This window comes from Mesoplodon densirostris, chromosome 15 (genome assembly GCF_025265405.1).
Source record: "Mesoplodon densirostris isolate mMesDen1 chromosome 15, mMesDen1 primary haplotype, whole genome shotgun sequence".
Taxonomy (NCBI): domain Eukaryota; kingdom Metazoa; phylum Chordata; class Mammalia; order Artiodactyla; family Ziphiidae; genus Mesoplodon; species Mesoplodon densirostris.
This window is the reverse complement of record NC_082675.1, coordinates 52,005,314-52,018,722: the sequence shown is the minus strand read 5'-3', so window position 1 is coordinate 52,018,722 and position 13,409 is coordinate 52,005,314. Positions and strand designations below refer to the sequence as shown.

General features: G+C 45.2%; 1 protein-coding gene across 8 annotated transcripts in view; it reads right to left on the bottom strand.

Annotated features, from left to right (window-relative positions):
* Positions 1–13,409, bottom strand: part of FHOD3 (formin homology 2 domain containing 3) — a 503,602-nt gene that overhangs the window by 50,888 nt on the left and 439,305 nt on the right. For all 8 annotated transcript variants that reach the window (XM_060118615.1, XM_060118618.1, XM_060118622.1 and 5 more), the window contains 2 exons: positions 10,088–10,246; positions 320–502 (listed from right to left, as the gene is read on the bottom strand). In XM_060118615.1, the coding sequence (XP_059974598.1) occupies positions 320–502; positions 10,088–10,246 (342 nt within the window). The remainder of the gene's footprint in view (positions 1–319; positions 503–10,087; positions 10,247–13,409) is intronic.

The following is a 13,409-nucleotide window of genomic DNA, read 5'->3' as shown; positions in this document are numbered from 1 at the left end:
ACTTCCCATATTGTGTCTTTCTGTATTGTCTAAATTTTCTACAATGAGCATATAGAGTCAGAAAAACATTTGATAGTTTTTTTGGTTTTTTTTTTTTAAACAGTCAAGTATCTGAGGCTGGTGCCAGACAGACACTTTAGAATAAGCCCTCACTGGTAGGCTGCTCATCACTCGGTGTAGACACGACCCCGTCACGATCAAACCCTCACCCTTCAAACCCTGTCTCAGCAATGATACTTCACCATGTTCACCGTTAAATAAATGAACGTTCTCAACTCTGGGGACACAGGACTGGCTGCCTCTCTTTCTAAGTGCTGACCTTTTCTGTAGTTTCGTAATCCATTTTGAACGCCCAGAGGTGGAGCCGAGCCGAGAGCTCGCTGATGGAGCACAGTGTAAGGAGGAACTGCTCGGCACTGCCCAGGGGCACCTCGGGGTTGGCCAGCTGCGCTTCCTGGATTTTCTGCTTCTCTTCTTCAGTGGGAATCATGGTTAGAATTTTCTGGAAAGATGGAATGATACAGTATATTCTTAGTGATGGACCCTTCAATGTTTCCAAATTCACATGGTAACTTCCCAACCAGGTAGTAGAGATATTCTGCTGTCAGTGCTCTTATCACATACAGCTGCTATATACCAAATAAACTTTAGAGTAGAAAAGCCCTAAGTAGCATCTAAATTTACATTTATTTGTTTTAACATTCTTTCTCTTTCTTTAAATCTCCTGTTTCATAAGCAACTTGCCCTAAATTTCCTAGTCTTGTACATGAAGGACATTCTAAGCAAGAAAGGGATGGGGGGTGAGAGAAAGGTGAAAGAATAAGATAGAAGATTAGAGAACAGCTCCCTGTTCCCTAAGAAATAGAGTAAAACGTGTTAAGAATATAATCTTCTCACAGATTAATCTAAGAGCTTACAAAAATAAATCATTTACCAAGAGCTCAGACTAACTTTTGTACATGGGCCATAGTATAGCTTTAATTGTTTTAAATATTTCAAGTATATTTCAAATTTTATATAGAAATGAAAACATCTTAACATCAAGCTCAAGTCTGATTGAGGAAAAAATGATGATGGTACTTATAAAGAGCAATACTTACCTACTAATGGAAAGAGTATCACTTTCTGCTTTTATTTGTTTCTGGTAAAAGTCAATTGCAGAAGGCAAAGGGAGCAAACAGGCATCAGAAGGATTATGACTCTTATAAGTTCAAGTTCCTTAGTGATTACATTTTAAAAGAAGGTAAAAATTCCCATCATGTGACATTTAACATACAACATTACTCTCATTTATCAAATGAGAGTATCAAAGCAAAGAAATACACATTGTGCCATACTTTTCAGTAACTTATGTTAATTCATTAATTCTAAGTGGCTTTGGTTACTGCTCTACAATAGCAACCATCTGGATAAAGTGTGGGAAGGAGTTCCAGTTCTGGGGGAGATAGAGTAAGCAATACGCTGTCTGTCCCACTAAATGCAACTATACACCCTGGACAGCAGGCATGGAGCAGCTACTTGAAGACTTTAAAAAAAAGGAATAGTGGTAGGTGGATTGAAGGAGAAGACCAGAACTGAAAGTTCATCTGAACTGGTAATGAGTTGACCATTTTTCCTCTGGTATTACCTAGCCTGGGCTCAGTTAGTCCAAAAATCTGGAAGAGGGTATCAGGTGCAGACAGAGAGAATGCCAGGGGAGCCCTCTAGTTCTGACTCGAGGTGTGGGAAAGGGTCTCCTAGCGGTGGCAGCAAGGTTGGCAGGTCCTAAAACTCAGATGAAGGGAATATTCCTCTCCAGTCAGTGGAGCTATGGTCCCAAGAGATGGGGCAAACCCCTTATGCTTTTCTTCTCTATCTTCTCTCTGCTTGGCCCCAGACATGGGCAGAGTCATAGCAAGTGCATGGTAAAGTGAGGTAACTAAAGACCCAGCTTTCACTGGAAGACTAAAAAGGAAGGCCCCAGAAAACCAGAAAGCAGTAGGGAGGTCATGAAATATGAAGAGCCTGCAAAGCAAGGGCACAAAGCTGTTTAAGAACTTCTGCGCTTCTCCTTGAGCTGTTCATGTGTGAATCTGACCTTCAAAAGCACATTAAAGACTTTGAGACCTGAGCTGGTCTTTGAAAACTTTGAAAACTGAGCTGACGCTGGAACAACAGTCCACAGAAGGTGGGTTAGAATCTGTGGCTTGAACTCCAACAGGTGATGGAACAATTCTTAATTCTTTTTATGAAACCAGAATGACCCTAATACAAAAACCAGACAAAGTTAATCTAGTCGAGAAAAGAAAACTACATACCAATATCCTGATGAATCAGATGCAAAAATCCTTAACAAAATATTTTAAAGTATATAAATAAATGCCAATATATTAAGATATATAAATCTATTGCTATATTTTATATAGCAATATATTTTAAAATAGCCACAAGGTTGGTTCAATATGAAAAAATTAATCAATGCAATTAATCTACCAGATTAACAGTGTGAACAAGAAAATTCACACAGTCATTTCAATTGACTCAAAAAAGTTTTGATAAAATTCAATTTCCATTCATGACAAAAAACTCTCAGCAACCCAGTAATAGAAGGCATTTCCCCCACCTGATAAGAGACATTTATAAAAAAAAAAAAAACCTACAGCTCATTTCATACTTAATGGTGACAGAGAGAATGCTTTCCCTCTAAGAATGGGAATAAGACAGGGTGTCCACTATCACCATTCCTATTTAACATTGTATGGAAATCCTAGCCAGGTATATAAAATTTTAAAAATGCATACAGATTGGAAAGGAAAAGATAAAACTCTTCCTATCACAGATGGTATAATTGTCTACATAGGAAATTTTGAGGAACCTACAAAAAACTTATGAAACAATGAGTTAAACAACGTTGCATAATATAAAGTCAATATACAAAAAAATCCATTTTATTTCTATATATTACTAATGAGCAATTACAAACTGAAATTTAAAAAAAATGCTATTTACAATGAAATACTTAGGTATGAGTCTAACAAAGCATGTGTAGGATCTGCATTTGGAAAGTAGAAAATGCTGATGAAAGCAACCTAATTGTCTAAAGACGATCTAAATGAAGAGAGAAGGAACAGTGTTCACAGACTGAAGGACTCAACATAGGCAAGATGCTAGTCTTCCCAAAATTGATGTATAAATGTAACTCAATTCCAATCAAAATAGCATGATTTTTTGTGGATATAGACAAGCTGATTCTAAACATTATATGGCAAGGCAGAGGACCAAAACAGTCAAACCAAAATAATTTTGAAAAAGAATACCCTTGGAGGAGTCATACCACTTGACTTTAAGACCTACAATAAAGCTGCAGTATTAAGACAGTGTGGCATGGGCTGCACGATAGATACAGAGACCAGTGGGACAAAACGGGGCATCCAGAAATAGACTACAACAAATATGGCCCAGTGATTCTGACAAAGGTATGAAGGCAGTTCAGTGGACAAATGGTAGTGTTTTCAACAAATGGTGTTGGATGGAACAACTGGAATCCATATGCAGAAAGTGAATCTCAACTTAAACCTTCCACCTTCTACATAAGTTAACTCAAAGGGGATCATAGATCTAAAAGTAAGAAGCAACACTACAAAACTTTTAGAAGGAAACAGGAGAAAATTTTTGTGACACAGGTAATGCAATGAATTCCTAGACATGATACAAAAAAAGAATAGGTTGATAAATTAACCTTCATCCAAATTAAACACTTTTTCTCTATGAAAGACACTGTTAAGAGAATGAAGAGACAAGTTACAGTTCCTCAAAAGATTAAACATAGAGTTATCACATGACCTAGCAATTCCGTTTGTATTTACCCTAGAAAAATTAAAACAGTATTCACACAAAAACTTGTACATGAGTATTTGTATTAGCTTTATTCATAACTGCTATGAACTGGACCAAGCTAAATATTCTTCAACGGGTGAATATTTATATTTACAAACAGCCAGTGGTACATCCCTACAATGCAATGATACTCAGCAATAAAAAGGGACCAACTGTAGATACAAACTGCGACTTGGATGAATCTCAGAGGCATCGATCACGCTGAGTGAAAGAAGCCAATCTCAAAAGGTACTCGCTGTATGATTCCATGTGTATGACATTCTCGGAAAGACAAAACCATAGTGATGAGAATCAATCAGTCATTAACAGGGGCTAGGGGTGGGTTAAGGGTGTGACTAGAAAGGGACAGCACAAGAGCTTTTTTGGGAGATGGGACTGTTTTGAATTTTGACTACAGTGGTCATTGCATGAATTTATATATGTTTTAAAACTCAGTAGACCTGGACCCCCTCCAAAAGTCAACTTTACTCTATATTAATTTAAAAAAAAGCCAAAATAAAAGACTGGACACTTGACACCAGAATCAGCAAACATGCAGATATCTACATGATTGTGCCTTAGGATGTATCTGGGTGGGGTAGTTAGTAGTTGTCCCAGGCTTCTGAAAGCGTTATCAGGGAGGGCTGTCTCAGGAGTTTATCAGAAGCCAGGGATGACAAACTGTATTGAAGACCTGTTTGGGGCTGTGGTCAGAGTGAGGTCACTGGTGGTGAGCCCTAGATACCTCTTCTCCCAACATCCTCTTCATTACGGCCCCAAACACAGATTATGTGGGTGGAATGGAGCATCGGGGAGACATTCAGTGACAATCCTCCTTGTTCTCCCACAGGCTGATGCTACTGATCCCACCTGTCCACATAGATGGCATTTAAAAAGGACCAAAACAATCCAAGCAGATGTCACTTCTTCCAAAACACCCAGCATTTGAACTTAACTGTTTTTCAAAAGAAAAACTTAACTAAGAATTTGTATTTTAATTTTCTTAATGCTCAAATTGTTTTAAGCATGTACAAGAATTCCGAAATATAAAGTTGTCAACGCTTTTCCCCCTTCTTCAGAAGGCATTTTCCTGGGATGATTTTTGTTTGCTTTTTTCCTTTGGGAAAGTAATCAAACACTCCTTTGTTTTTCCTTTCTCTAATTTAAACCACTTGTTCACTACTGAAGATTTATGAGGTTACCATCTGCCAGCTTATTTTACTTCTTTTTTACACATCACTGACAATAAAAATAGCCGTAAGACAGGGGGACAGGAGGTCAACGCTACCTCCTATGAGGTGATGGCCCCTTTTTTCCATGAGCAGAATGACAAGGGAATGAGCATACCTTTAATTTGCTCTTTACCATGTCAGTAGATTTACTGATGTTTCTGTGATGACCATTTGGTTTCACAGGGAGAAAAACATCAAACAGGCCCATGACATAATAATCTCAGTGTTTTTTTTGCTTTCTTCCAGACAGTGTTTCTCCAGCACTGCTTTAAGTATGCTTGCTTTTGTATCTGAAGATCATATTTCAGATGAAAATTCATAAGTCATACTTATTTTTTATGGACCCAAATGCTTTGGGGTTTGGCCATCTCATTCACCTGCAGATGAGACCATGCTAAGTAATTATCATGTCTTGTGAGTTCTTTTTTTTTAACATCTTTATTGGAGTATAATTGTTTTACAATGGTGTCAGTTTCTGCTTTATAACAAATTGAATCAGCTATACATATACATGTATCCCCATATCTCCTGAACAGAACCCTGGCTATGACTCTGGATGAGATTCTAACAGCAGAAACTTGGAGCCTTTATGGCTGAGGCTAGTTTGGATGCAACTTGCAGTCTCATGAGACAATGGTATTCTCTTCATGCACTTCATCTCAGGGAGGGGCTTTTTTTTTTTTTTTTTTTTTAGTTAACTTCTCAAGTTTATTTCTTGATACTCTCTTCTTTCCTTCTTATGATTACTCAAGTGAGGCATGTAAGGCAGAAATTATGCACCAAGTTACAGATAAAGATGCAGTGCCTGAAGCTAAGCTGGATCAACCAAGGAAGTGCTGGAGAACCACCCAGGGGCTCCTCCTACTTTCTAGCACTACTTCCATGCTCATGGCGATTCCACAAACTACCAGTGCGGCTAAGGTGCCCAGTCACTGGGACATTCTGATTCCTGGCACTGTGGACCCACTGATGGGCTCCTGCGCTCAGGCTCATCTGCGCGTGTCCAGCGCTCACTCAGGGACCTGTGGACGGGGTTCCCCAACACAAACTGCGTGAGAAGATACTGTAGTTTTGTACAGGTGGCCAAAGGGAAATTCTGTTTCTAGGATGCTGACTGGCCTGGCAGCCAAGCAGGGCCAAGTTAAATGTCATTTGGAGCCATTCAATTGTGTTACCCTCTGAGTAAACACAGACTCTAAAAATGAGAAAAGCAAGGAGAAAAATGAAAACCCTTCCTACTTCCATCTGTGATACCTCAGAGATGTTTTACTTGGGAAAATATCATTAATAATACTTAGAGATGCTCCCAAATCATATTCTAAAGCTTAATACTCTTATGAAAAACTACTTCCTTCATGAAGTTACTTACTCCCATGGGTTTTCATGATGAACCAAATACAAAACATGGGGTTGACAAACAGGATGTCAGTGAATACATCCTAATCACGTCCAGGTACACAGAGGTTTCGTTTCGAATGACCCCATTAAGCCGTGGTGCCACGCTACAGGGCCTGCATCCAAGAAGCAGACGGTTTGGCAAAAGGCCATTTGGGCATAAGCTGGAAATCATATTAGTGAAGATCTGTAAGGACACAACTTACATCTCTTCTCAACCCTGACGTAACTCTTGAGCAACAAGCTTAGACAATAAGCTTTGGGGGAGTAGCTCTGAACTTGGATGAAGACCATCTCTACCCCTTGGGCCCCTGGGATCAGTGGCCAGAGACAGCAGGTAACAGCTGGGAGGGCCTGGGTTCTGTCTTCCCCACAAGGACTGGTTTCTTCTGGATTCTCAGCTACAGCTGACAAGAGTTGAAAATATACAGTCTCTGGATTTGCCCAGGCAGCTTCAGATGAGGGGTTCTCAATCAGGGTGATTCTGTCCCCAGGGTATATTGATGAAGTCTAAGAGACATTTTTGGTTGTCACCCCTGGATGGGTGCCACTGGCATCTTGTGGGAAGAGGCCAGGGATCCTGAACCCCCTACAATGCACAGGGCAGCTCCCACAATAAAGAACTGTCCAGTCCAGAATGGCAATAGTGCCAGTTGATAAACCTTGCTTTCAACAAAAACTGTGGTAAAAATGTGTAACTCCATGTCTTGTGACTATATATGAATTTACCGAGCACTCATGACACAATAAGCTCTCAGGAAGGGATAGGCACTGTTTTCTATGGCTGTGTCCTCTCACTGTACCTCATTTCATATGCCAGCTACTCCCAGAGGAAAACCATAGGCAGCGCTGTGATGCGGACTGCGTTGCCTCAAGCATCTTCTCACTCCCCTTTCAGATTCCCTCTTGTTCTTTTCGGTGCGTGAGCCCAGGCCCAGACAGCCCACCTGGGCTGGCTGCCACCAGGGCTGGCCTGTGGATTGCACTTCAGACTCAGGCTCTAGAAATCATATTTCAGCTCGACCTCTTACTGGCTTGTGAGCTTGGACACAGACCAACGTTGGAACTCACCCTCTTCATCTTTAAGATGAAGAACATAATAGTATGTACCTAGTAAGGTTCTGATGAGCATCCGTGTGAAGCACCTACCTGGTGTCTGGCCCACAGGAGGAAACCTAGGAAAGTCAAGTTTAGTGCTGTGCTGCTCCTACATCCGTCATCATTACTGTACCTATCATCATCCCTTCCTGGATTGAAAAGGTGCTCAGCTGGAAACCAGTCAGAAAAGGAAAAAATAATTTGATTCATTCTAAAATCTAAGTAACTTATTGTATCTGAAACTCTCCCCACCCAGGGAGACTGACATTTCAGGAAAGAAAAGAGGCAAAACCGAAGGCATCTACCTCTCCTGATGGACTTTCAAGTTCTCATGGCAATAAGGGGAAATATTTTTAAAAGGGGAAGTTGTCATTTTTTCCTTCAATCAAGCTGGCCCTGGCTGCATTTGGAGCCTATGTACGAATCTGAAGCTTTTGCAGTGTTTAAAAGATCCTGTGAAGTAAACAGGATGGCCAGGACGTGCGCTAGGGCCTACTACTCTGTCCCATGTGAGAGACACTTTGCACTTGGTTCGTCCCGCTTGGCAGCTCTCACCTGCCCAATGCCCTTCTCTCTTGCTGCTCTGTGCGTCCCAGGGTGGAGGTGCCTCACACTGAGGCTGGGCCTGCCCCCTTCTTTCTCGCTGTCTGGCAGCTGCCTCAGTGTCCCTCTCTGTATTTGCCTACTGTCACCTGCTCTCTCCTTTTTACACCCTCCCCGTTCTGCCACGTGCCCTCACTCCCTGGCTCTGTTGACCTGCTGTGTTGCATGGCCTGAGTCCAGGGCTCGGGCTCCACCTCCTCTCCAGCCAGATGGAAGTGCATTTCCCTCATCGTACCTGCTCCTGGCACAGGCTGTGTGTGTGTTTCTCAGGGCAGAGTTGCTTAGGCCTCGTACTGGTTTCCTAGGTTTGCCATAACAAAGCATCACAAACGCAGGGGTTCCAAACAAAGGAAATTTATTCTCCCACCGTTTGAGAGACTAGAAGTCTAATATCAAGGTGTCGGCAGGGCCATGCTCTTTCTGAAGACTCGAGGGGAGGATCTTTCCTTGCTTTGTCCTCGCTTCTGGTGGTTGTCGGCAGTCCTTCATGTCCCTTGGCTTGTAAACGCTTCCCTCCAATTTCTGCCTCCATCATCACACGGTGTTCTGTTCTGTGTGTCTTCCTGTGTATCCTCAGTGTTCCCATGGCATTCCCCTCTCTGTGTCTATGTCCAAACTTCCCTCTTCTTAGAAGGATATCAGCCAGTGGAGTAGGACCCACCCCAATCCAGGATGACTTTATCTCAACTTGATCATGTCTGCAAAGACCCTATTTCCAAATAAGGTCACATTCTGGGGTTCCGGGTAGGCATGGATTTTGAAGTTTGTACTCAATCCAGTACAAACCTCTGGAACACGGCTTTTCCTGTGGAGGTCTCTGCTTTCCAAAGCACAAAGGCACGGCTGTCTTCCTGGGTTCAGGCATCACTTTGCCCCATGGGCCCCATTGCCCCCTACCACACTCAGGGCTGGAGACGCGTCCGGCACAGCCCCCCAGGCCTCCCTCACTTTCAACTCTCCTGCCAAAGCCCGCTCTCCCTCACTGCATCCAGCCTTCATTGGCTTCCTTCACTCTCGAGGTTTTCAAATAAGACTGGGTATGAAGGAATCTCAAATATGGAGAGCCTTTAAAGGAATCCAGGGCTCTTTGCCAATAGAAGGATGGGGTGGGTGTCACCCAACGTCATGAAGCAGTGTCCTCAGATCCCCACTCTGACCCAGTGGGCCTCCAGGCCATCCACCCGTCTGTAGGAATCGGTGGGCTGAGCCATTGGTTTCACTCACTCTTTCTCTGTTATAAGAACAGGAGATTTAACTTCCTACAGACAGGCACCAGCCCACAGCGGAGGGTGAGCAGGGCCTGGTGGAAGGGCACTGGACCCTGGCAGAGCAGGGGAGCTGTGGCGCCAGCTGGGCCGCCTGCCAGCCATGTAGTCACAGCCAAGGCACCCAATCTCTCTCCACTTGTGCCACTCAGATTAACAAATGCTGCAGACTCAGTTGGCTTGGGTTCTCCAGCTGATCAAATGAAACCCATCTCTACACACCCCAAAGGGTGCCAAGAGAGAAACAAATCCACTAATACGGAGTGAGCACGTATGGAAAACCCTACTTTTGAGACTGTTCATTAAACGTATTTGGTTTGAAATGATGTGAAAGAAGGCATCCCAGCCCCACCCCCGTGGAAGTTGTCAAATTCTTCCACATCGAGGTAGGCGGAATGTGGTCAGAAGGAAGTTAAATGAACCAGAGAGTGAGGATCTCTGAATTTCCTAGGCAAAGTGGGGCTGCTTTCCCCCCAGAAGTTAAAAAACAAGATGTGAGAATTATTAACATTATTCAGAATCTGGCTGAGACAGAAAAATGGCAAGCCACCCTGTGGAGAAAGTCACATTGGACACAGTACTGTTTACATATGCAACGTATCACAGAACACAAATAACACTGCACGGAGCTCCCCTTACCTCAATCCCTTCTTTGTTTAAGGCATATTCATCAAAATTCAGAATGGCTATCTTAATCGTTCTTGGAGGGGGGAGCACTGTCAGACCAATATTAATAGCATTGCTCCTCTTGGAATCCAGGACGATGATCTCCTGCTTTTTTCCATCTGCAGCAGTTTTCTTGTGATAAAATAAGGAGAATCCAAGATTAATGCATCATCTTTGGTCCTCTATTAAAAGCAAACTCACAACTTACTTAGACGTGAAAACAAATGCCCTCAGTTTAGCTCAGGGAAGGACTGGCTACCTCTCAGCACAGCAGAGATCAGGGATTAGTTCCCAGAGGCCGCCAAGAGCAGGGCAGCAATGGAACTTCGCGAGTCAGACACGTTACAAAATAAAATTGATTTGCCTTCAATTGGGAAAAATGTGATATTTTGGAAGGAAAAAAAAACCCTGTTTTTTTTCCATAGAGGCAGTGGAAACAAAACTCAAACCTCTCAGAGTTCCCTTCCTGCAGGCTGCGAGGTGTCGGAATGTGCCTTGGTTGGCCCTGGAGCGTGTGGTGTGTGCCCAGAGATGGAGAAAGCTGGTCCGCGCACCGAGGAGACGGGAGCCAGAAGGGAATCCGGCATCTCAGGGGCTCCCCTCATCATTCCAACATCCTCCGCCCTGACACCTGAGTACTTCCGCCTCTCCTGCTACACTCAGCCATCTGGGCAGCTGCCCAGTGGGTGGGTGAAGAGGAGTGAGGGATAAACTAGCAAAGAGGCCGAGGAGGGGGACCATGTCCCCACAGAGCCCTGATGTATGTGGCCTCCCTGCTGGCCTGGCATCCTCGGGGCAGTCCCTGCGGCCAGCCCCGGGCTGGCACATGGCCAGAAGCCAGGAAGGGTGTGAGGTGCTGAGCCAATGCTCACCTCTGCCCAGAGCTGTGACAAGGCTCCCAGCTTTCCCCTTCAGCTCTCGGGAAGTCAAGGGCAGGTGGCAACCGGGACAGGTGGAGGGGGGCTGGCCAGCAAGCTCCCTGTGCTGCACAGCTTCCCTTGAGGCCCCAGGGCTGGGAGGATGATGATTTTTTTTTTTTTTTTTTTTTGCGGTACGCGGGCCTCTCACTGTTGTGGTCTCTCCCATTGCGGAGCACAGGCTCCGGACGTGCAGGCTCAGTGGCCATGGCTCACGGGCCCAGCCGTTCCGCGGCGTGTGGGATCTTCCCGGACCAGGGCACGAACCCGTGTCCCCTGCACTGGCAGGCAGACTCTAACCACTGCGCCACCAGGGAAGCCCGAGGATGATGATTTTGATTCATGAAACAAGGCTGGGGTGACGAGGATGGGTAAGACCCGTCCAGCACAGTGACGGGGTGTGCTCACCGTGTGAGGGACCCAGCTGTGGGGTAACTAACGCCCCTGGTGGTGGAGGGGGTTAGGGTCTGGAGAAGCTGCCACCTGAGCTGGACCCTCAAGACTGTCTAGGACTAGCCTGGGGCTGGGAGAGAATATAAGGAGAGGAGAAGTGCCTTTGTCTAGTTCCAGGGAACTGCCAGGGATGAAGCTGGAGGTTTGGGAGCCATATGGGGGAGCTCCATGAATCAGCTGCTCAGAACCCCCCTGCAGGCAGGCCCCAGCTGAGCAGCTGACAGCTGCTCAAGGACGGCCTCCTGTGCTGAGGCCTCAGCCTCTCCTCTGAGGAAGGGAACCTGGCTGGGCCTGGGAGCAGCTGCGCCGCCCAGGGAAGCTGGTCGCTGTAGCACAGGAGGTTGGGAGCTGGCTAGGAAAAACGGCTGCGGCCCTTACGTCCTACTGAGCCCTTCCGAACTCAATTGCTAACATTCTATTTTAGGTCCTTAGATATGCATTTGGGAATAAATTACAATTTCTTCATGAAGAAAATAACCAAAAGCATCCCAGCTGTTTGGCCGCCTGGTAGCCAGGAGGAACCATTCCTATGGGTGTGCTCGTCGGCTTGGAACTGTGAGCTCCCAGGGACACGCGGCATAAATGCACCCTCACTCTGTAGGGCAAGCTTGTCTTCTATATATTTAAGCAAATAAGCTTATCAGGAGCCCCTGAAATCTACTTTAAAATATTATTTTGTGTATAGAAGGCTAAAAAGGAATGAGAAAAGGTTTGACAAAATGCTGATTACAGGCAATGAAGACAGATGTGATGACTTGCGATGCCCACGTTGGGGTGCGGGGTGTCCACCCCTCCAGGTGCTGCAGGGAGCCTGTGCAACATCCATTCCCTCTTCCCTGCTCACCACAGGGACTTGATTTTTTTCAGGCTGGTAATATGTCAGTGAAATCAGTCACCTCCCTGGACCCTTGGCAGGTAAGGCTGGCAGTTTGGGTTTTTGTTTTCCTGATTAAAAAGAGATAGACCCAGTGAGCCATGCCTTTGGCCTTTCCTCCTTCTTCCTGCCTAGAATGTGGATGTGAGGCCCAGAGAGACAGCAGTGAGACATCTCATGAGCACAAGGAAGGAAGCCACATGGACAGAAGCATGGAAGACGGAAGAAGCCTGGGACCTGGCATTGGAGAGGCAACTACCCACAGCCAGGCTCCAGCGCAGGAAGCATTTATGGGAAGGCAGGGGTTCCCTGGGAATCATTAGCCCTTAGCCCCCCCATCTATAGAGTCCCCATCATTCTAGGAGACTGCAGAGATGCCTGAGCAGGCCCAGCCCAACTGCAGCCTTTGTGCAAATGAGAAAAAGATGCCCACCTCCAGGGAGACACAGCCCCATGGCAAACAGCTTGAGAGGGAAGCACCGTTCAGATTTCAGCCCTCCCCCCTCAGCCAGCGTCCACGTGCAGCAAGCAACCCACACAGACTCGGGGTGGCTCTGAGCCTGAGATGTCCTTGCCCCCATTCTCAGTAGAACTCAGTTCACACCAACGGACACAACCACACCCACACCCCTCATAAGTCGGGAAGAAGCAAGCTGCTGGGCATCCTGAGATAATGGGGAAGCTATCTTCACAAACGATGCTACATGTTTTCAGAGCACTTCCAACCACTTAGCAAAGGAAGGAATAAGAATTAAAGTCATATCTGAAATTGAATTGTTAAATCTCTGGATTTTATCCAAGAGGTATTTTAAATGCTCTTCTTCATAATTAAAACAGACTCCACTGGATGCTACTGACCCCTCAAGTGCCTTGGCGGCTGTCCTGCCCGACACGAGGGGTGGGTCACGTGGGCTTGTCCAACTCTCTCCTCCCCTCCCACAATAAACTGGAGCGGCGCCTGCAAGAACAAGCCAAAGTTCTCCGTGCCCGGAACCATGCGTCCTGTCTAGGGATTAGCCATCATCAATTCTGATCCATTTCAATCCTCTTT